Raw genomic sequence first — 22192 nt, forward strand, 5'->3', positions numbered from 1 at the left:
AAGCTTACTTTTGGAAACGTTAAGGTTCAGGCACATTTTGGACCCTTCGTAGGCACACGGATATATGTATCTAGAGCTCTTAGGAGGTGTCTGGTGTGGAATTTTAGTTGAAGCTAGGAAAGTAAATTGCTAAGGGAAGAGTATAGCGAGAGATTAGGGACTTAGTCCTGATGAAATCTAAGTTTGGTAGCTGGAAAGAATTAGTAAAGTGGGGAAACTAGACTAAGAATGAGTGACCTCAGAGAAAGAAGGGAAAAATATGATATTGTGTCAAGAAGTTATTTGAAAAAGATTTTTAGAAAAAAGATTTGATCGGCCTATGGAATACTGCTGAGTGATCAGAAATATTAAAATTCAAAATGTGCTTTAGATTTGTTAGGAAGAGCAGTTTTAGGAAGAGTGTTTAGGAAAACTCCAGAATGGAGTGATTTCAGGGGTAACAAAAATTTGTTATAACCAGAGAAAATTCTTCTCCAGAGAATGACCTTTTTATTTCCATACATACTGTTTCTAAACAAATTGTTCCTTTCTTCTACATGATGTCTTGGGTTCTTACCATAACAAGTTAATGTGACATCCTCATTGTGACTGCAGTCATGATTTCCCCATCCACGATGTCTGCAATTCCAGAGTGCCAACTCATTCCCCTGGCATGAAATGTCATCCAGCCAAATGGGGCTCAATACAGCAGGGCTATTAACAACTCCAGAAGAAATAAAAGAAGATGGACATCCTAGTTGCCTGCACACCACGGCAGCAGTATTCAAGTTCCACCCATCATCACATATAGTCCCCCAACTTTCTTGGAATTTCACCTCCACTCTCCCTGAACAGGAGTTGTTTCCATCCACTAGCCTCAAACCCAGATTGGCTTCACCTACAAGAAAGACAAGCAGACATAGGAAAACTGATTCAACTTTGAGCCTGAAATAAAATCAAAAGGATACGTAGAAGATAGCCCTGTTATGAATGAAGTTACCAAAAATAAAAAAAATAACTGAAAATACTTATAGGAGGGGTATGTGAGGCTTTTTTCTAAACACAAATACACAAACAAAAAAAAATCCTAGGTGAAAAAATCAATCATTAACATGATATTCTTTATCATTTTGCTTTAATTTTATACCTCATTTTTCAGAAAATATTTGTTCTGTTAGTGTACCTGGTACATGAAAAAAGGCACTTAAATCAAAGCTATCCCTGCTCCCAACCTTCTTCATTTCTTTCTAAACTCAATTATAGTTATGATAAAGATATTACATTGGTAACTGTAATGCATTCTCTCTCTCGCTCTTTCTCTCTCCATTTCTTTCTAAACTCAGTTATAGTTATAAAAAGAAAAGCAATTAGACATTACTTTGGAAATAAGAGAAGGGTAGAATATATAAAATATTTTCTACACCTCCCAGAGGGACACTATTAAAGTCAAAATAGAAACCCCTATCTTCCAGCAGATGATTCCTGAGGGTAGGTCTTACCTTGCCTTCCTACTCTAGTTAGACTCTTACCATAACAGTTCACACCAACATCTTCTCCATGATAACAGTTATGGGTTCCCCATTCCCGGTGTTGACATTCCCAGAGAGCTGACTCATTTCCATAACAGGAAACATCATCAAGCCAAATTTTTCCATGTCTAGTCACGGCTTGTCCAAAACGAAACATGGCGAAAGCAAATGGACATCCAAGCTGTTTGCACACGACAATTGAGGCAGTAGTGTTCCACCCATCATCACACACAGTTCCCCACTGTCCCTGGAATTTCACCTCCACTGTCCCAGAACAGGGACCGTCTCCGTTGACCAGCCTCAACTCCAAATCTGTTCCATCTGCAAGAAAGACAGAAACACACATTAGAGATGGCAAAGATTAGAAGGCAGAAATAATATAAGTAGGTGAGATGGATGATGATCATTTAGCTTAAATGTTGTTATTAGAACTTAGAAAGAAAATAAAAATGAGAAAATTTGAAGTGAGAAGCTTTAATTTTTCATGATAGAGAACTAGAGACCACGTTGCAGCATAGTTTTGCTTTGCATTGTAATGTGAAAATAAAAAGAAGGGAAAGAAATTTTTCCTTTCTATGCAATTCCCACCAATATAAACCATAGAAAAGGTAAGGTTGGCTGTTTTGCAGGCAGAATGAAAGAAAGTCCCTTGGCTAGTCAGTTTCAAAATAATCTGTATCTGAGGATTCCACCTCACATTTTTGAAGATGTTTTATATACTTAATAATTGAAAACATCTTGTAAGGTTGACATAATAATTTTCTACTCAATAAAATCTACAGCATTAAATACTTTTGAGTATTTATATCCTCAGATGTTTTAAATATATTCTACAATAGGCCTTGCAGGAGGAGAAGACCTAGTCATCCGTGATTGTAATATGTTATTCCACCTTCTCTAATCAACAGCTATGTGGATCACAGGTAGACAACCGCTTCAGAAAAGGTCAGTCCTTCAGATGACCATTGACTACTCATATTCCCAACTTAAAAATTTGAAATAAGTAAAATGAATTTTAAAAAATCCTAGGTGAAAAAATCAACTTAAAACAAGTGAAGTTAATATTAACCCAAATCTACTTGTAAGCCAAAATTTTGAGGAAAAGACAGTAAAAATTTAAATGGGGAACCAATGTGAAGGGAGAAAATTTTAAAGCAACCATGACTTTTCAGCATAAAACTTTATGGTGAATTCTGTGCATATGATGATGATGAGAGGGTGTGTTAGTAAAAAGAGCAAGTGAGCCAAAGGGACAAAGAGAAGCAATAAGGAGGAAGAAAAAGATGAAAAAAGAGAAAGAAAGAGAAGGAGAGAGGAAGAGACAGAAAGAGAGAGAGAGAGAGAGAGAGAGAAACAGGGAGAGAGAATACAATAGAAAAGGCTTCCCAGTTCTGAGTTTCAGTACACAATGGCTCAGTGAGAATACATTTTTCACAAGAGATAAGAATATCCTTTCTGAAAGTGGATTGTGAGTTAACCATAAGTCTTCATTCAGTGTGGTCTTGCCTATACTATACTCATGAGAATAACTAGAAATTTTGGTTTCCTTATATTTCTCAGTTCCTAGTGCTGCTACTGTTTCCTATTTCTTTCTATACATACATTTTTCTTTTTAGTTGAAATGTGTGTGAGGGACATTCTAATGCCTGTGCCCATAGCATATAACTCTTAAGTCTAATGAAAGCTCTTAAAAATGTAGTTGATACACACACACACACACACACACACGAATATATATTCTAATATGATTGATATTTGCCATTTCTATTTTTTCAATATACTGATTAAGGTGTTTTTTTCAACATGTACATTAGAATTTCTACTAATTTTTAGACATACCCAATTTCTACCAAAGTGTGATAAAAATTATTAAAGAAAACTTGATAAATTAAGAACTTCTATTCTTCAAAATACACTATATAAAAAGTGAGAAGTCACAAGTGTGAAGAATATATTAGCAACATATATTATGACTATGGACTAGTATCTAGATTATATTTTTTAAATATATATATTTAGAAAAATAAGCAAAATGGGCAAATGACTTGAACAGATATTTCACAGAAGAAAACAAAAGGCATGACCATTAAATACATGGAGAAATGCCTAAACTTAATAGTCTTTAGGAAATTGAAAATTAAGATAAAAAGATATAGCTTTACACTTTCTTGATTGGCAAACATTTAGAACTCTGAATATTTAAAATATGAGTGAGGATATGAGTCATTGAAAATATATACACATTGCTGGCGGAATTCATCCTATCTGGTAAAGTTGAAAACATCCACATCCCAGAACCTGGTAATTCTACTCCTACCTATAGACCCTAGTAAACTCCCATGAATCTGCACCAGAGACATATTTATAGCAGAACGTTTGACAATAGTAATGAAAAATCCAAATAACTATTGACAAGATAATAGATAAATTCATTGGGAATATTTATTTATACAAGATAATATATTTTACTTAATGAAAACTGAAATAATTATAGCCATTGCAACAGCAGAGATGAAGCTTAGAAATATAATATTGAAAGATAAAAGCAAGTCCCAGAACACTAAATGCAGTTTGATATGTTATAAAGCTTAAAATAAGCAAAACTAAACAATACATTATTTCTGCATCTATATCTATCATATTATTAGAAAGTATTGTATTATTAAAAAGTAAGGTAGTGAGAAATGCACAATTCAGGATAGACATTATCTCTGGTGGGGTTGGAAGGTAGGTGGAAGAGAAGAGGAAAACATATGCAGAAAAAAGTGATTGATAAAAATCCAGTTTCCTGGTTGAGGGATGGATTTATGTGTGCCATTACATTATGCTTAATGATTTGCATATATGTTATAAAATGGCCATTTTTGTCTAATCAAATACAACATTAAACAGCCAGAAATTTAAAGCATTTTAAAAAGCAAACACATTAATCAAAAATATTTGTAACTGGACAAGAACCAATACTATTTTGGAGTATATAAAGATATAGTAATATTATCTATGATTAAACAGAAATAAGAAAATTGCACAAATAAAGTAAGCATTCAGTTAAAATAATCATTTGAATACCATGATTAAATCTCAACAGCATTTAAAATGTTAATTTAGCCCAGATGCCATGGCTCATGTCTGTAATTTCAACACTTTGAAAGGCAGAGGTGGGAGGACTGCTTGAGGCCAGGAGTTCCAGATAGGCCTGGACAACATAGTGAGACCCTACTTGTACAAAAAATTTTTTAATTAGCTGGGTATAGTGGCACACATCTGTAGCTGCACTCCAGCCTGGCTGACAGAGTGAAACTCTGTCTCTTTAAAAAAAAAAGAATCTACTTTAACAACAATAAAATTTTATTTAAACTACAAATTTGGCACTAATAAAAATATAGAAAATAATGGAAAACCTTAAAAATGACAATTTCTGTGTCAGATCTATGAAATGTAATATATTTGAAAAATTATTGAAATACAAAGCAATTAAATAACTTCAATAGTCACTCATAAGGTCTTATTAAAATCTATTTGGGTATATCCAAATGATGGAAAACTACACAGCCAATAAAACAAGGTATCATAAGGGATAAGTGATAAAATAAAAATGTTAAAGAACTATACAGGTAATAACCAATATATAAAATATAATGCAAAATTTTCTTAAAACATTATTATAAAAAATGCCACAAATTGGTATTTTAAACAATAGTGTTTTTCTCTGGATGTTAATATATTAACAAATATATATTTTTATTTATTTTATTTTTTATTATTATTATTTTTATTATACTTTAAGTTCTAGGGTACATGTGCACAACGTGCAGGTTTGTTACATATGTATACATGTGCTGTGTTGGTGTGCTGCACCCATTAACTTGTCATTTACATTAGGTATTTCTCCTAATGCTATCCCTCCCCGCTCCCCCCACCCCATGACAGGCCCTGATGTGTGATGTTCCCCACCCTGTGTCCAAGTGATCTCATTGTTCAATTCCCACCTATGAGTGAGAATATGTGGTGTTTGGTTTTCTGTCCTTGTGATAGTTTGCTCAGAATGATGGTTTCTAGCTTCATCCATGTCCCTACAAAGGACATGAACTCATCCTTTTTCATGGCTGCATAGTATTCTATGGTATATAACACATATATATTTTAAATTGTATTTAATTCTTTGATTTCTGTATCTTGTAAGCTTTTATTAACCTATTTTTCTATTTGCAAAAATACAATATCCATATTTTTTCAATAAGACATTTTATGTTTGGAAACTATCTTTATCTTTTTTCTTTTTTTCTGAGATGGAGTCTTGCTCTGTCACCCAGGCTGGAGTGTAGGGGCATGATCTCGGCTCACTACAACCTCCACCTCCTGGGTTCAAGCAATTCTCCCACTTCAGCCCCCCAAGTTGCTGGGGTTACAGGTGCACACCACCACACATGGCTAATTTTTGTATTTTTAATACAGATGTGGTTTCACTATGTTGGCCAGGCTGGTCTCGAACTCCTGACTTCAGGTGATCTTCCTGCCTTGGCCTCCCAAAGTGCTGAGATTACAGGCCTGAGCCACAGTGCCCGGCCAAATTTGGAAATTATCTTTATCTGAAGAAGAAAAATGTCAACGAAAAATTTAATATGAAATGCATAAAAATAATTTGGACACCTTTATTTACAGGATATAGCTATTGAAGTTCCAACATTATTTTTACATGTTCTATTTCCCTCAAAATATGCATTTAGGGTAGTGAGTAGGGGAAAGGTAGGATAGAGGATTGTAAGCCCAAAAGTTATCATCCATCAGAACTCACTAAAACTGCTGATGAGAAAGCAGGAATTCAGGAGCAGGATGCAAGTTACCACAGCAGAGAAAAGGTTCTGATGACAGCAGCATCTTCCAAAATCTGGAGAAACAAAATATAGCAGAGTAGAATTTCATGTCTTTCTAAGAAATGTTAGATGACCTCAATGACTTAAACCCAAAATAAAATAGAAGGAGTAAGATGAATTATTCTTCCACCTGTCAAGGATACCGCACAAGAAAGTCCTTTTCCCAGGAAAATCCACAGGACTAGCCCTGTTTGTGATGGAAAGGCACCAAATGGTTTGTAACAGGGCAGATATTTTAGCACGTGATTCACTGAAAAATTGCATTCTATGTCCAAATATATTTTGTGGCTGTTTGGGGTAACTGATTAGCATTTTGGGTTATTGAGTAATTTTTACTTCTCAACTCTTTGACTGACCCTCTCCTCAGTTTTACTATTGTTTTTCCTCCTAACGTTATCCCCCTACTTTGTTCATTCATTTGCTCCTTTACTGAGTATGACATATGTACCAGATCTTGTGCTTCATGATGGGAACAGAGGAATGAGTAAGAGTTCTTGCCTGCATTCCACTCAGTGGCTTGTGACTGGAATGTACAAGCAAATCAACATCTGGTGGTCACTATAATAACTGCTGATTGAGCTCATGATTATTTACCAAAGCTATCCACTTTTCTTCAGGGTCACTGTTTTATTATTCCTACAGAATCTTGTCACTTCCTCACTTCTCCCTATCTTTTCAGTCATGCTCAGTTGTGCATCTAATAAAGTTTATGCTACATGTGTGGGGAAAGAATGAATTGAGATAGGCAGGAGCAATACACAAGCGAAGGAGTTGAGAATTTATTCTGAGAGTTATTTGGAGACTATAAAGAATTTAATCATGGTGTAATAAATAAAATTTACATTATAGAAAGATTATTTTAAAGGCAGGTGGGATGATTAATTCATAGGGGTAAATAAATATATAAGAAATACTTTAAAATAATATTTATCATCCTGTTTACTTGAGGGGTATGTAACAGCTGTAACTGTTAGAGAACTATTTTAAATAGTATTTTCATTAGTATCTTATGGAAAAGATGAAGTCAGAGTTAAACTGAGCATGTGTAATCCCAGACAACAAAAAAACAAAAAACCTAAGAGGACAGAAGGAACAGTACCCATCGGGCAAAGGCCCATGCTGCTTGGGCTACGCAAAAGCAGAGACAGAAGGTGCAACCTGCTTCGGTGGACATCTTTAGTTTTTCAAATGATGCTTTGAAACTAAAATGGATCCCGGGCACTTCTCTAAGAGAAGTAATCCCAAGTGAGTTTGGCAACAGTCAGTAATAACCATAGAGGAGACGTTATTATTACAATTATCATCAGTCACATTCATCATTCTTGGAAAATGTACCCAAATCAAGAGAAAACCCTCCCTATAGAACCAAACAGGGAGAAATACGTGTGGAATGGGCAATTAGTGTGCCAATTTCCTTCTTTGCCATCTTGTCCAAAACACTTTAAGTTGGTCTTCTTTTTTCTCTTATTTCTTTTATTCCTAATAAGAATATTTAGTTCCATCAAACCTCATGTGTAGGATTATCCTAGGAAGCCATTTCCTCTGCCTAAATCCTTCCAGGAAACTGAGTGCCCATTTGTAAGAATGGTTAGAGCTAAAGATGAACTATAAAGAAAAAAGAATAGTTAGTAAGCTCTGACACGAACACAATCAAGATCTGATGAACGTGAACAAATAGTGCAGTAGGAAAGTCTTGAGAAGGAGAACTATTAAAGTATAATTGCCAGAACTTGTGACCCTCTATATATCTAATACCATCTCACCAATTCAAGACCTTCATCTTTCCCATTCCTTTTCTAATTACATACATGGCAGACAGCATATTGAAAGTTAAATAATATTATCTTTTAAGTAACACACATGAATTACGAAGAACTGTAATTCATTAAGATGACCCTTGCTAGATAGAAGGCAGCCAAGCTCCTCAAACTGTAGAAAGCCTTTTTCAAAAAGGAGGCTTTGAAAAATATCAGAACTTCTGGTTTTCTAGAAATGTGCTGGTCTTTAGCCATAAGCAAAATAATTACAAAATATTAAGTTGACTTGTAGTAATTGCACTGAGGAATGGCACAGAGACACAGTGCCAACAGAAGTAGCACTGCATTTTCAAAAGCCTCAATCCTATTTAGGAGTTATAAGTCCCAAATACAGCAAAAACCTCCCTTCGTGATTCTTTATTTCCACGAAATGTCTATGAAGTGCAAGTTGAAAGGTTACTACTGATTTCAGATGTGCTCTGAAATACTTCCTAGCCATATATTCCTTTCTTAGTCCTTACTCTTTAGGGTCCATCAAAGACTTGTTCTTTGTTTTTAATCATAATGTCTTCTTATTTATTTGCTTCATTAAAATTTATAGCAGAAAGATCAAGGGCTCAGATTTAGCTGGTCTTGAATTTAATTACACTTTAGATTCTACTATATGACCTTACATAAGTCAGTTAGTCCTTATAAGTCTTCATTTTCCATCTACCAATGGAGACAATAATATCTATAAAATAGGTTACATGTGTGAATTAAATTGAAATGACCTAAAGCATTTACTGTAGTACCTGGCACTTGATAACAATAAGTTTCTAATTTATCCCTTCTTTCTATTTCCAAAACTTCATATCCTTGTGTGACTTCTAATCTCCAGTCTTTATAATACATTTTCTGTTTACTTTATTAATGTTTTCCTCCTTTCTTGGATTTCAATTTTGCCTCCAATATTGCTGCTACTCTAAGTTCCACAAAACTTCCAATTTTTTTATATTTCTTATGTCCTGTTTTCTTTTTACCTTAATACATAATATTTATATCTGTCTGTTGTTACACATATTCTTACTATACCCACCATCTCCCAAATGGCAGAGCAAAATAAAAGCAAACCCTTACCAACATGCCACGAGTTTTGAGGCAGCATCATTATGGGACTATCTCTTCCTGAGTCCTGATTTAACTCCTGGGTCCTCTTATATATAATCTCAGAAGTGTACTCATGAGGTGAAAACAGATCTGCTATTTGGAAATACTGTAAAATTGAGTTCATAGTTCTCCAAAGGGGAAGTCATTATAAAAGCTGAGGTTGTTTTTTCTTTGTTACTTCCTTATCACGTTAGGATATGGAAAACAAAAGAAGTTAAATAATATGCCTGGAAAGTCTCACAGAATAAAGGGAACTGTAAATTGCCACTCTAAATTTTCAAAAAGACTCATGTTTCACATTAAAAAATTTTGGTCTATAAATGTGATCTTTTAAGCATAGTTTTATAGATATTTATCTAAAAGATAAAATACATCATCAGGTTTGTTTGCTTTAGCATACATATTTCAACCAGTTATGCTAAAAGGATCAGAAGAGGTTACACTGTTGAAAACTAGCTAGTCTACGAAAGCTTTGCTGATGAAACATGAGCACAGATAAACATATTTGAAAAAATTTCATGTCTATAAAAATGTTTAACAAAATGGAGTCCGTTAAAATTAGTTTTTTATTGTTAATGATTATGTAAAAGAAAATAAAGCTTAGTCATCAAATGAGTTTGGAAAACATGCATTTAAATGATTTCAACCATTAGGCAGAAAACCATGAGTGGCTTCTGAGCTCATAGTGATTTTTCTGTGTTCGGATGGGCCTGTATGTCCTGCTCTGCTTCTTTGGGAAAATTGCTTTTTCCCTACCTTGATATGGTAAGAATGGTAGATTACATCTTTTCACAGGCCCACGTCTCCCCGATTACAGTGACAAGTTCAAGGAAAAGCCAATGACCCAAGTGAGCCCATCAGAGTGTTTGCCAGGATTTCTCGTACTATACTTCCATGTCGAGTAGGCCTATTAGTAAAAAAGAAGCTAATATATACAGAAATTAAAATGAGATATAAAATATCTAAATAGATAAATAAGTCCTTATAAATCTCCATTGATAAATTCAAGAACTTTATTTTTTCTTGTCCCTTTTCAACTTAGATACCTGACAAGCCTTTATATAACAGAGGCTAAATAAAATTCTGCTGCAATTAATGCCAAATGTATTTTGAAGTCCAATTAAACTTCGGAGCTTGCTAGATATGAGCGAGATATGCCTCTGAAATGATAAAGTGGCTTTCTCAAAATATAGTCTCTTTCTTACTTCTCAGAACTGAGGTAGATGCCCAAAGTCAGAAGAAATCAGAAGGAAAACAGGGAGAATTTTTTCTTGGAAAGCTTGAGATGAAATGTCTTTGGGGAAATGTAATTCACTAACCAGGATAGGTCACATGATGGAAGAATAGAAGACACAAAAAGAGGATGCTGAAACTTGTTTTAGTATATTATTTCTCAGTCATGCTGAGAAAAATTTCCTGAAATTTTTAAAATAGAGTATGACCGGAAACGCTTTCATGCTAACAGAATACATAGCAAACTAACTGATGATAAAATGATCTCACAGAAGTGGGAACTGAAAATAGAAAACAATGAAAGCCTGATTATTGCTATTCTTTGATAGAATATATGTCTCCACAATATCTTTGCTACTGTTTTGAGTTTCTCCCATTTTTAGACACTCAAGTTCTCTCACTCTCAAATATTTCGTAGCAGGTTCTAATCTAAATGAGTCCCTTTCTTGCCTTTACGACAAAAAAGCATAAGGGATGTGATAACTATCTCTTTGGGGAAATAGCTGGATATTCTGCTTCAAGATCTCACACAAGGCTATAATCACATTGTAAAGTGGGGCTGTGGTCTCGCCTGGAAGCTTGACTGAGGAAGGATCTGCTCCCATGGCCACTGCTATTCCATGGACTGAATTGTGTCTCCTCAAAATTTATAGATTAAAGCAATAACTCCCCAGTGTGACTATGTTTCAAGACAGGGCCTTTAAGGAGGTAATTAAGGTTACATGAGATTATAAGGGTGAGGCCCTAATCCAATAGGATTGATGTCCTTAGAAGAAGGGACACCAGAGCTTATTCTCTCTCTTTCCACAAATGTGCAGAAGAAAGGCCATATGAGGACACAGACAAAAAGTGATGTCTAAAAGCCAGTAAGAGAGCCCTCACTAGAAACCAAATTTCCCGGTACCTTGATAATGAACTTCTAGCCTCCAGAACTGTGAAAAATAAATTTCTGTCATTTTTAAGTGACTCAGTCTACAGTACTCTGTTATGTTGATCCAAGCAGACAAATGCAGATGTTGGTATTGAGAAGTGGGATGCTTCTGTAACAGATAACCTAAAAATGTGGAAGTGCCTTTGGAACTGGGTAGTGAATAGAGGCTAGAAAAGTTTTCAGGTGCATGCCTGAGAAGGCCTAAATTGCCTTGAAGGGACTGTTAATAAAAATATGAATGCTAAAAGCAATTCTGATGAATCTTCCATGGAAGTGAGGAACACGTTATTGGAAACCGCAGAAAAGATGATTTTTGTTTTAAAGTGGCAAAGAACTTGTCTGAATTGTGTCTTAGTGTTTTGTAAAGTGTAGGACTTGTAAATTACAACTTTGGATTTTTAAAAAGGAAGATATATAAGCAAAGTGTTAAAAGCACAGCCTAGGTTTTCCTAATTGCTCATGGTAAAAGGCTAGAGGGGTAAGATAAATTGACAGCATTGTTAAGCAAAAAACAAAAACAAAAGCAATCCAGAAATTGAAGATTTGGAAAATTCTCAGCCTATTTATATAGCAAAAAAATGATAAAATGTGTTCTGGAGAGAACATCAATGGTGTGGCGCCTCAATCATTCCGTAGAGAAATTAACCATGACTTTTTTCATCCACCTTAGCAGGAGCCATGAATAGAGATGGGATTATATCAGCAGAGACCCTGCCAGTTTGGACCAAAGAGAATAGAGATGGGTTGAAATAAATCATGGAAAGCTTTCTGACTTCTGAGATTCTGTAGGATGAAATAATAGAGATATTCAGCTGTGAACATGCTTTATCCTTCAAGGAAAGGGATAAATGACCTTGAAGGTGATTCAGAGGTCATCAGTGCTGTCACTCCCACTATAGGCCCAGGAGAAAGGCTGTTTTGTCCTCAGTTTCAGAGGATGGGACCATCTCCTCAGTTTCAATAGGCCAGGCTGCCTCCATCCAGTGCCTGAGGAGTGCAGCATCCACAATAAGTTTTAACAGTCTGCTACTTACAGCTGTGGTGGTGACAATGCCACCCCAGTGGGCCTGGAGGGCAGAGGATTCAGCCAAAGATAATTATTGTTGAACCTTAAGATCTAATGGAATTTGCCACTTCTCCTTTTTGGAATGAGAATGTCTGTCTTATGCCTGTCCCACTACTGTTTTTTGGATGCACATAACTTGTCTGGCTTCACAGGTTCACAACTGGAAAGAAATTTTGCCTCAGGATGAATCATAACTTGAGTCCTACCCATACCTGATTTAAATGAGACTTTGCACTTTAGACTTTAGAATTGATGCTGGAAAGGGTTAAGACTTCATGTGTTGTTGGAATGGGATTAATATATTAATCATGTGAGAATAACATGAATTTGGGAGTAGAGGGTAGAATGTTACGGAATGAATTTTGTCCCCCTCAAAATCCACAGGTTGAAGCCCTAATGTGACTATATTTGAAGATAGGGCCTTTAGGGAAGTAATTAACATTACATAAAGTTATAAGAGTGAAGTCCTAATCCAGGATTACTATCCTTATAAGAACAAAACAAGACACGGAGAACTCTCTTCACACATGCAAAGAGGAAAGGCCATGTGAGGACACAGAGAGAAGGTGGCTGTTTGCAAACCAGGAAGAGAGCCCTCACCAGAAACCAAATTTGCTGGCACCTTGAACATGGACTTCTAGCCTCCAGAACTGTGAGAGAATAAATTTCTGTAGCTGAAGTCACCCAGTCTGTGGTATTTTGTTATGACAGCCAGAGCAGACTAATACAGTCCCTAATATGGTTGCTGGCAGAATGTTGTACTGAGGGGCTCGGTTTCTTGCCAAATTGGACTAAGGCTGCCCTGAGTTTCTTACCAGGAGGACATCACCCGTAGAACAGAAAGAGTGTAAAATCTTGCAGAGAGAGAGAGAGAGAAAGAGAGAGAAATATGGAGTCACAGTCCTTTCTAACCTAATCTTGAAATTGATATCTCAGCACTTTTGCCATATTCTATTCATTAGAAGCAAGTTACTAGATCCTGCCCACACACAAGGGGAGCAGATTACACTGGACATAAATACATGAAGGCAGCCATAATTTGGAACAATTTTGGAAGAAATCTATAAGAAGTGAACAAAAAATAGACCAGAGAAACCAAAAGCTATGGGACAATATGCAGCAGACTTATAATTGGGATGCCAGGAGAAAAATGATGACAGAATGGGGCAGAAGAAAGACTCAGAGAAATAATGGTTAGGAATAATGACAGACACCAAACCACAGTACAATGTACTTAAAGGACACCAAGTAAGAAAAGAATAACACACACACTCACATACTCTCTACCTAGGTATAACATATTTAAACCTGCACAGGCATGAGAGAGAGAGAGAGATACAGAGAGAAAGAGAGAAACAGAAAGACAGACAGAGAGAGAGCAGCCAGAGGAAAAAAAGCACATTATGTATATATATATATATAGAGAGAGAGAGAGAGAGAGAGAGAGAAAAAAATTACAGATGACCTCTTGTCAAAATTGTGCATGCATGAAGACAATGAAGATGATATCTACCAAGTGCTAAAAGAAAGAAAATAACCTGTCAATCAAGAATACTCTGCATAGTGAATATACATTACAAAACTGAAGGAGAAATAAAAAAAACCCTTAAACAAAGCTTGAGAGATGTCATTACTAGCAGACCTATATATTAGGCTTAGTGATTTACTTCCAAAGCATGAAGTATGGAAGATGGTAAATAACTTTACAGCAGAGAAATCTAGCAAATACCACTTCAAACAAATGATCAACGGTCACATCCCCAGTGATAACATGTGTATATCATGGATGCCCTGATGTTTTGTGATGAGTAGGGCACTTTACCTCTGTGGTGTTCTTTCCCAAACCCCATTACTCCAGTCTATTCATGAGTAAAGCATGAGGCAAACGCAACGTGAGGGACATGCTAAAAAACACCTGACCAGTACTCTGCAAAACTGTCAAGGTCATAAGAAATAAAAAAAGACTGAGAAATTGGCATAGACCAGAGGACACTACAAAGACAGGACAACCAAATGCAATGTGAGATCTTGGATTGGATCCTGAAACAGAAAAGAGACATTAATTTAAAAAAATCCTGGTGACATTTTAAAAAATCTGGAGTTTATTTAACAGTAATTGGATTTATTTTCCAGGGCTGCCATAGCACAGTACCACTAACTGGGTAGCTTAAAACAATAGTAATTTATTTTTTTTACAGTTCTGGAAATGACAAGAATGAAATCAAGATGTCAGCAGGCCATGTCCCTACAAAGACTCTAAGGGAGGATCCTTCCTTGCCTCTTCCTAGCTTTGGCTTGTTGCTGGCAATCATAAGCATTCCTTGGTTTGAAGATTCATCATTCCAATCTCTGCCTCCACCATCACATAGCATCCTTCCCATGTGTTTCTAAGTCCAAATTTTCCTCTTCTTGTAAAGACACGTCATTGGATTAGGGTTTACTCTAATCCAGTATAGCCTCATTTCAACTGATTACATTTGCAGAGACCCTATTTCCAGTTGAGGCCACATTCATAGATACAAGGGATTAGGACCTGAACATATCTTCTGTGGGGACACAATTCAATCCACAACAATAATGTACCAATGCTGGTTTCACAGTTTTGACAAATGTTCCATGATGATATTAGATGATAATTATTAGATTAGGGGAAATTGAAAATGGATGAGCAATAAATGGAAACTCTCTTTATTATCTTTGCAACTTTTCTGTAAATCTAAATTATTCCAATATAAAAAGTTTATTCAAAAGAGAAGTGAGAAGTGTATCTTTTAAAAGTATGCTTATAAAATATTTGAGGAAATATGGTGAAAGAAGGAAAATGAGCAAGCTACCCTACATCTTCAAATGCAAACATAATCTATCTCTATAATTTATGATGTTATAAATCATAGCTCTATATTTATAAATATATGTATAAAAGTTTCTTAACTTATAATATTGTTTTTCTTTAGATTTATTTATTAGGAGTTTTTGTAGTCCACTATGATCCCAAAAATAATAAATTGCAGTGGTGAGTGACAAATTCCTTTTTCCTTCCCTATAGATTATGTGGTCTCCTTATAGATACTGTAGCAGAAATTCGGGGGAAGCAATAATATGGTAAGGAAAAGGTGAGGAATTCTAGGGCCAGAAATATTTTTTTAAATTTTGGCTTTAAAACTTTTCTTTCTAACTAGAAAACCTTTAGAGAAAACGAGAACACATAGGCAAACAAGGTTTTAGATGACAAAAAATATTTACAAGCACTCTAGTGCTACGTATTTGTCAGATAACCATGACATCATGCTAGGCAGGAAGGGCAAGACCATGGAGGGTATGACTAGGTAGGAGGACATAGCATTTGCTTTTGGTCTGAGAGAACAGTGGCAGGTTACAGAAAATAGACAGAGCTATAAGAACCCAGAAAGCCCCACAGGCCAAGAAGGAGAGCTTATATTTACAGATTGAGCTGGTGAGGTCACAGAGTCAACAGCAGCACCAAGCAGAAGACATGATACTGTTTCATCAAACTAATGCCAACACCTGTATCTATGACTCACCCAATCCTAAATAAATGCATTTGCCCATAGTGACGAGGCAACTAATGTAAATGCATGAAGTAGGTTGAGATTGGAATGTGGTAAAATGGCAGGTGCACGTCCTGTTGAAAGGAAGAAGAGGTTACTCACCTCCAATTCACCGTTGTCATGTTGAAATAATGGCCCAATGTTTTCAGACCTCCTGATTTTCAAGAGAAACAGAAATCTGTATTATATTAGCAATAATCCAGTTAAAAATTGGAAGGAAAAAGATACATTTATAATGATAACAAATGCACAAACTTACTTAGGAGCCAATTAAACAAGAAATGTTAGGACTGTTATATTACAACGTAAAATATATATAGAGAGAGATTATTAATAATGAATGAATTATATTGGGTTGACAACAGAAGGAGAGAATTCTGTAAAGGAGTCATTTAAAAAAGTAATCTAATAATTATTAAGGTGGCAAAGATAAACATTTTTATTTCTAAAGTACATCGTTTTCCAAAGAACATGATTTTTTTAACTAGGTGACTGAAGTGGCCAAGTGATATAGACGTTAAAGATAAGAAAAATTGAGACTAGACAGAGACAAAGGCAAACCTTGAGAGGACAGTTTTGCTAATATAGATTTGCTTCTTATCTGTATGGAGGTGGCCCTTATTCTAGGCTTGCCCTTGTTTCCTCAAAGTAAACAGGTTACCTATAAAGAGTAACAGTTTCACAAATTTACACTTAAGTGGGTATAAGACAATGAAACTTGGAAAGGTTTTGGCTCCATATAAACTGTATTTTGTTTTGAAAAGCAATATAACATGATGGTGAGGAATGTGGCCACTTGAGCCAGAGCACCTGGGTTCAAATTTCAGCTCTGTCATTACTAGCTGCATGCTTTTAAGCAAGTCATTTAACCTCTCTGTATTTTAGCTTTCCCAAATCGAAAATGGGTAAAAAAAAGTACCTACCTCATAAAGTTATTGTGAGTATTAAGTTTTTAATTCATATAAAGCACTGAAACAGTCCCTAGCATATAGTGAGCACCGTGTAAATGTTAACTCTTATTATATGGAGTGGAGATTTCACCATAAAGAGGAAATATTGAGCAATAAAAGAAAGGGAGAGAACATTACTACTAATATTCTGTCAAACAATGATGGAAATTCTGAAAGCACCACAATATTTTTTAACCATCCAGGAATGTATTAATAGGAAATATTTTAACAATTAATGTCTGATACATAATTTTGGTAAAAATAAATCTAAAATATAGGTAAAGACTATTTTATATTAAATATTACTTTGAAACATGTACATAAAGATTTATATTAATTAGTATATAGGCAGAGTTCCTCAGTATATATACTCTAAAAAGATGTATACATATGTTCATATTTGCACACACACTTATATATAGTACCTGGCATATGACTGGATGCATAGTATATGGAATATAATTGGGTATTTAATACATAATACTTGACAAATAGTAGGTGCTCAAAAAGTTTTGTTGAATAAATGACTAAATAATTTAGTTAATTTATGTCAAATATATATTTGAAATCGACAAGAAGTGCAAAAATACAGAAAGTATGCCAAATGGCATATTTCCACAAGAGAGTTGCTTTGTAGACTTAAATGTCAGAAAGGGGTGTTTGTAATACCTGGATACTAAGAAAGGATTAAAAATCAATTTTAACCTTTCATCTGCATCTCAGCAAGATGGCACAATAGAGCTTTCCAACACTTGCTCCCTATAGAAACATTTGAATAACTATTCATGCACAAAAATACACTCAAAAAAGCTAAGAAAACCAGGTGACAGATTATAGAACATAGTGTAGCACAGCAATAAGAAAAGATGTACTGGAGAGGAAGACAGTTTTACATTATCAACCTCACCTCTGCCCCAACCCCAGAAAGCATGATATGGAGACAGGTACCCTCCCTGTGAGGGAAGGAAAGGGAAGTAAGCATCAGATTTTGCCTAGAACTTCAACACTGAGCCTGCCCCAGCAAAATCCAACACTGGGCAGGCCCAAGGCCCCAGACTCCAGGGTAGCAACCATGGGCTGGGTTCCAGGCCCACGCTGGTGCCAGGCCAGATCCTACAGCCCTAGGCTCCAACCTTGCTTGTTGGACTCAGTCTTGGGTCCTGCCATACCACCAGACCTACCCCAATGGCCTCAGGCTCCAGACTGCCTTGGTACCAGGCTGACCCCAGCAGTCCTGGGCTTCAGATATACCCCAGTGCCAGGCCATTCCCCAAAGACTCAGACTCCCAGCCTTTTTCTGCAGCCCTAGACATCAAGCTAGCATCCATGGACCAAGTCTCCAGATTGACACCTGCAGTTACAGGATTGAGGCCCATCTAGCATCAAGCCAATGCCTGTGGCCCCAGGATCTATGCTTACTCCCATGGACCCAATAAGAAGGTACACCCAAGTAGATCGAGGCTCCAGGCCCAACCCCATGGACCCTGACACCAGGCTCACCCACCTTCTGGCCAAGGCCCCAGGCCTACCTGTATGAGGACTTCAGTAGGATGCTTTTCTGCGAACCATGCCAAATGGCCTGTCCATAACTTCTGGATGGGCCGAGTGATAGAGGGCTTTCCCATACAAAGCAAGTCTCCAAAGACTGCAGTCAGTCCCTACCTCTTTAAACGCAGATACCAATATAGCCACGAGGATCAGAACACAGCCACGAGGATCAGGCAAACATGGCATCGCCAAGAAACAACATAAAGCACCAGTAAAAAACTGATATAGTTTGGATATGGTTGTTTGTCTCCACCAAGTCTCATGTTGGCATTTGATCCCCAGTGTTGGGGGTGCAGCCTAATAGGAAGTGTTTGGGTCACGGCAGCAGATCCCTCTTGAACAGATGAATGCTTTCCCTGGGGTAGTGGTTAAGTACATTCTTACTCTATGAGTTCCTGTGAGAGCTAGTTGTTAAAAACAACCTGACACCTCGACCCTATCTCTTGCTTTCTCTCTTGTCAAGTTTTCTTGGTACACATTGGCACCCCCCTTCTCTTTCTGCCATGAGTAAAAGCAATCTGAGGCCCTTACAAGATGCTCACTGTTGGATTCTCCAGACATGAGAATTGTGAGCCAAACAAATGTTTATCTTTATAAATTACTCAGTCTCAGGTATGTCTTTATAGCAACACAAAACAGACTAAGACACCAACTGTAAAGAAATGAATATATGAACTGTCTAACAATGAATTCTAAATAATTGTTTTAAAGAAGCTTGGTGAACAAGATAATACAGAGAAGCAATTCAATATAATTTGGAAAACAATTAATTAACAAAATTAAAAAAAATTAACAGAAAGTTTAAAATTCTAAAAAAGAAAAAATCTAATAAAAATTCTGGACCTAATAAATACAATGAAGAAATAAAAATGCAATAGAGAGCCTCTACCACAGAATTGATCCAGCAGAAGAAAGTATAATATATGTGAACTCAAAACCAGTCAGAGGAGAAAAAGAAATAAAAGGAAATGAAAAAAACTTATGAAACTTATGAGATAGTATCAAATGAGTAAACATACAAATTAAATGATTACAAAAAGGAGAAGAAAGAGACAAAAGGCCAGAAAACATATTTTAGAAAATAAATATCCAGGTATAGGGGAGACAAAGGTCTCCAATCAGATTTAATGCAAACAAGACTCAACAAGACATATTATTATAATCACACTGTCAAAAGTCAAAGACAGAGAATCCTAAAAGCAGCAAGAGAAAAGAAGCATACCAAATGCAAGGGAGATCCAATAAGAAGAGCAGTGGACTTCTCAGAAGAAAAGGTACAAGCCAGGAGTGTGTGAGATGATATATCCAAAGTGCCAAAGGAAAAAAACAAGCAAGAATATTTTACCCAGAAAATCTGTCTTTTGAAAATGAAAAAGAGATAGACTTTTCCAGAAAATGAAAAGCTAAGGGAGCTCATCACCACTATACTTGTCTTAAAAAAATACTAATGGAAGTTCTTCAAGCTGAAAAAAAGGGAAGCTAATTAGCAACATCAAGACATGAAAGTGTAAAACTTACTAATAAAAAGTAAGTACACAGTCAAATTCAGAATACTCTAATACTGTAACAATGATGAAATTTTCATATCTTTTATATCTTTAGTATGTAAATTTTTTTTTTTTTTTGAGATGGAGTCTTGCTCTTTCGTCCAGGCTGGAGTGCAGTGGCGCTATCTCAGCTCACTGCAAGCTCCACCTCCCGGGTTCATGCCATTCTCCTGCCTCAGCCTCCTGAGTAGCTGGGACTACAGGCGCCTGCCACCACGCCCGGCTAAATTTTTTGTATTTTTAGTAGAGACGGGGTTTCACCGTGATAGCCAGGATGGTCTCAATCTCCTGACCTCATGATCTGCCCACCTTGGTCTCCCAAAGTGCTGGGATTACAGGCGTGAGCCACTGCACCCGGTCGTAAATTTTTTATATCTTTAGTATGATAGTTGAAAGACAAAATGAATAAAATAATAATAGCTCCAATAATTTGTTAAGAAGTACACAATGTAAAAAGATGTAAACTATGACATTAAAAACATAAAATGTATCGAGCAGCGGAGTGAAAGTCTTGTTTTTCATGCAATCAAAGTTACATTGTCATCAGCTTAAAAATATCCTATTATAACTATTAGGTATTTTACATAAGCCTCATGGTAATTACAAAGCAAAAACCCATAGTAGATACCCCCCCCCAAAAAAGTAACAAATCAGAACCAACGCAGTGGTACATGACTGTAGTTCCAGTTACTTGGGAGGCCAAGGCAGGAGGGTCACTTGAGTCTAGGAGCTTGAGGCTATAGTGTACTATAATCACGCCTGTAAATAGCTACTGCACTCTAGCCTGGGCAACATAGTGAGACCCTATCTCAATTTTTAAAAAGAGTAAGAAATCAAAGCATACCGCTAGAGATAATCATCTAATGACAAACGAAGACAGCAAGCAAGACAGTAACAAAAGATCTACAAAACAACCAGCAAATAATTAACAAAATGGCAGTAGTAAGACCTTATTTATTAATAATTACTTTGAATGTAAATGGATTAAATTCTCTAATCAAAAGACAGACTGAATAGATTAAAAAACAGGACTCAGCTATACACTGACTACGAGCAACTCACTTTACAATTAAGGACACACATAGAATGAGAGTGAAATGCTGGGAAAAGTTAATCTATGCAAATGGAAACTAAAACAGGGCAGAGATAGCTATACTTATATCAGACAAAATAAACTTTAAAAATTGTAAAAGGACCAGGCGCGGTGGCTCACACCCATAATCCTAACACTTTGGGAGGTTGAGGTGGGTGGATCACCTGAGGTCAGGAGTTTGAGATCGCCTGGTTAACATGGCAAAAGTCCGTCTCTACTAAAAATACAAAAATTAGCTGGGCGCAGTTGTGGGCGCTTGTAATCCCAGCTACTAGGGAGGCTGAGGCAGGAGAATTGCTTGAACCCAGGAGACGGAGGTTGCAGTGAGTGGAGATTGTGCCACTGCACTCCAGCCTGGGCGACAGAGCCAGACTCTGTCTCAAAAAAAAAAAAGAAAAAGAAAAAGAAAAAAGAAACTTTAAAAGGAAAAAAGGAAGGTCATTATATAATGCTAAAGGGGTCAGTTCATCAAGAGGATATAACAATTGTAAATCTATATGCATCTGACATAGGATAATCTAAACATATAAAGTAAATATTAATAGATCTGAAGAGAGAGATAAAATATAATACAGTAAATAGTAGGAGACTTAAATACTCAACTTTCAGCAATTGTCAAATTATTCAAACAGAAAATCAATAAGGGAACATCAGATTAAACTACACTTAATAGACATATACAAAGCATTCTATCTAACGGCAGCAGAATAAATATTTTTATCAAGCACACATGGAACATTCTCCAGTACTGATCACATGTTAGGTCACAAAACAAGTCTATACAAATTTAGAAAGACTAAAATTACATCAAGTCTCTTTTCCACACATAATACTATTAAATAGAAATCAGTAAGAAAAACATTGAAAAAATTCACAAATATATGGAAATTAATCAAATGTGTCTGAACAACAAATGGGTCAAAGAAGAAATTAAAAGGTAAATCAAAAAGTATTTAGAGACAAATGA

General features: G+C 36.0%; 1 protein-coding gene across 2 annotated transcripts in view; it reads right to left on the reverse strand.

The window, feature by feature from the left end:
* Positions 1-9315, reverse strand: part of CD163L1 (CD163 molecule like 1) — a 78344-nt gene extending 69029 nt beyond the window's left edge. The window contains exons 1-4 of one of the 2 annotated variants that reach the window (XM_032159535.3): positions 9259-9315; positions 6304-6396; positions 1509-1829; positions 557-877 (exon numbers count right to left, since the gene is read on the reverse strand). In XM_032159535.3, the coding sequence (XP_032015426.1) occupies positions 557-877; positions 1509-1829; positions 6304-6396; positions 9259-9289 (766 nt within the window). In that variant the 5' untranslated portion in view covers positions 9290-9315. Of the gene's footprint in view, positions 1-556; positions 878-1478; positions 1830-6303; positions 6397-9258 lie in introns of both variants that reach the window. The other variant, XM_032159534.2, reaches the window with a different exon arrangement.
* Between the last annotated feature and the right edge of the window lie 12877 nt (positions 9316-22192).

This window comes from Hylobates moloch, unplaced genomic scaffold (assembly GCF_009828535.3).
Source record: "Hylobates moloch isolate HMO894 unplaced genomic scaffold, HMol_V3 SCAFFOLD_8, whole genome shotgun sequence".
NCBI classification, from domain to species: domain Eukaryota; kingdom Metazoa; phylum Chordata; class Mammalia; order Primates; family Hylobatidae; genus Hylobates; species Hylobates moloch.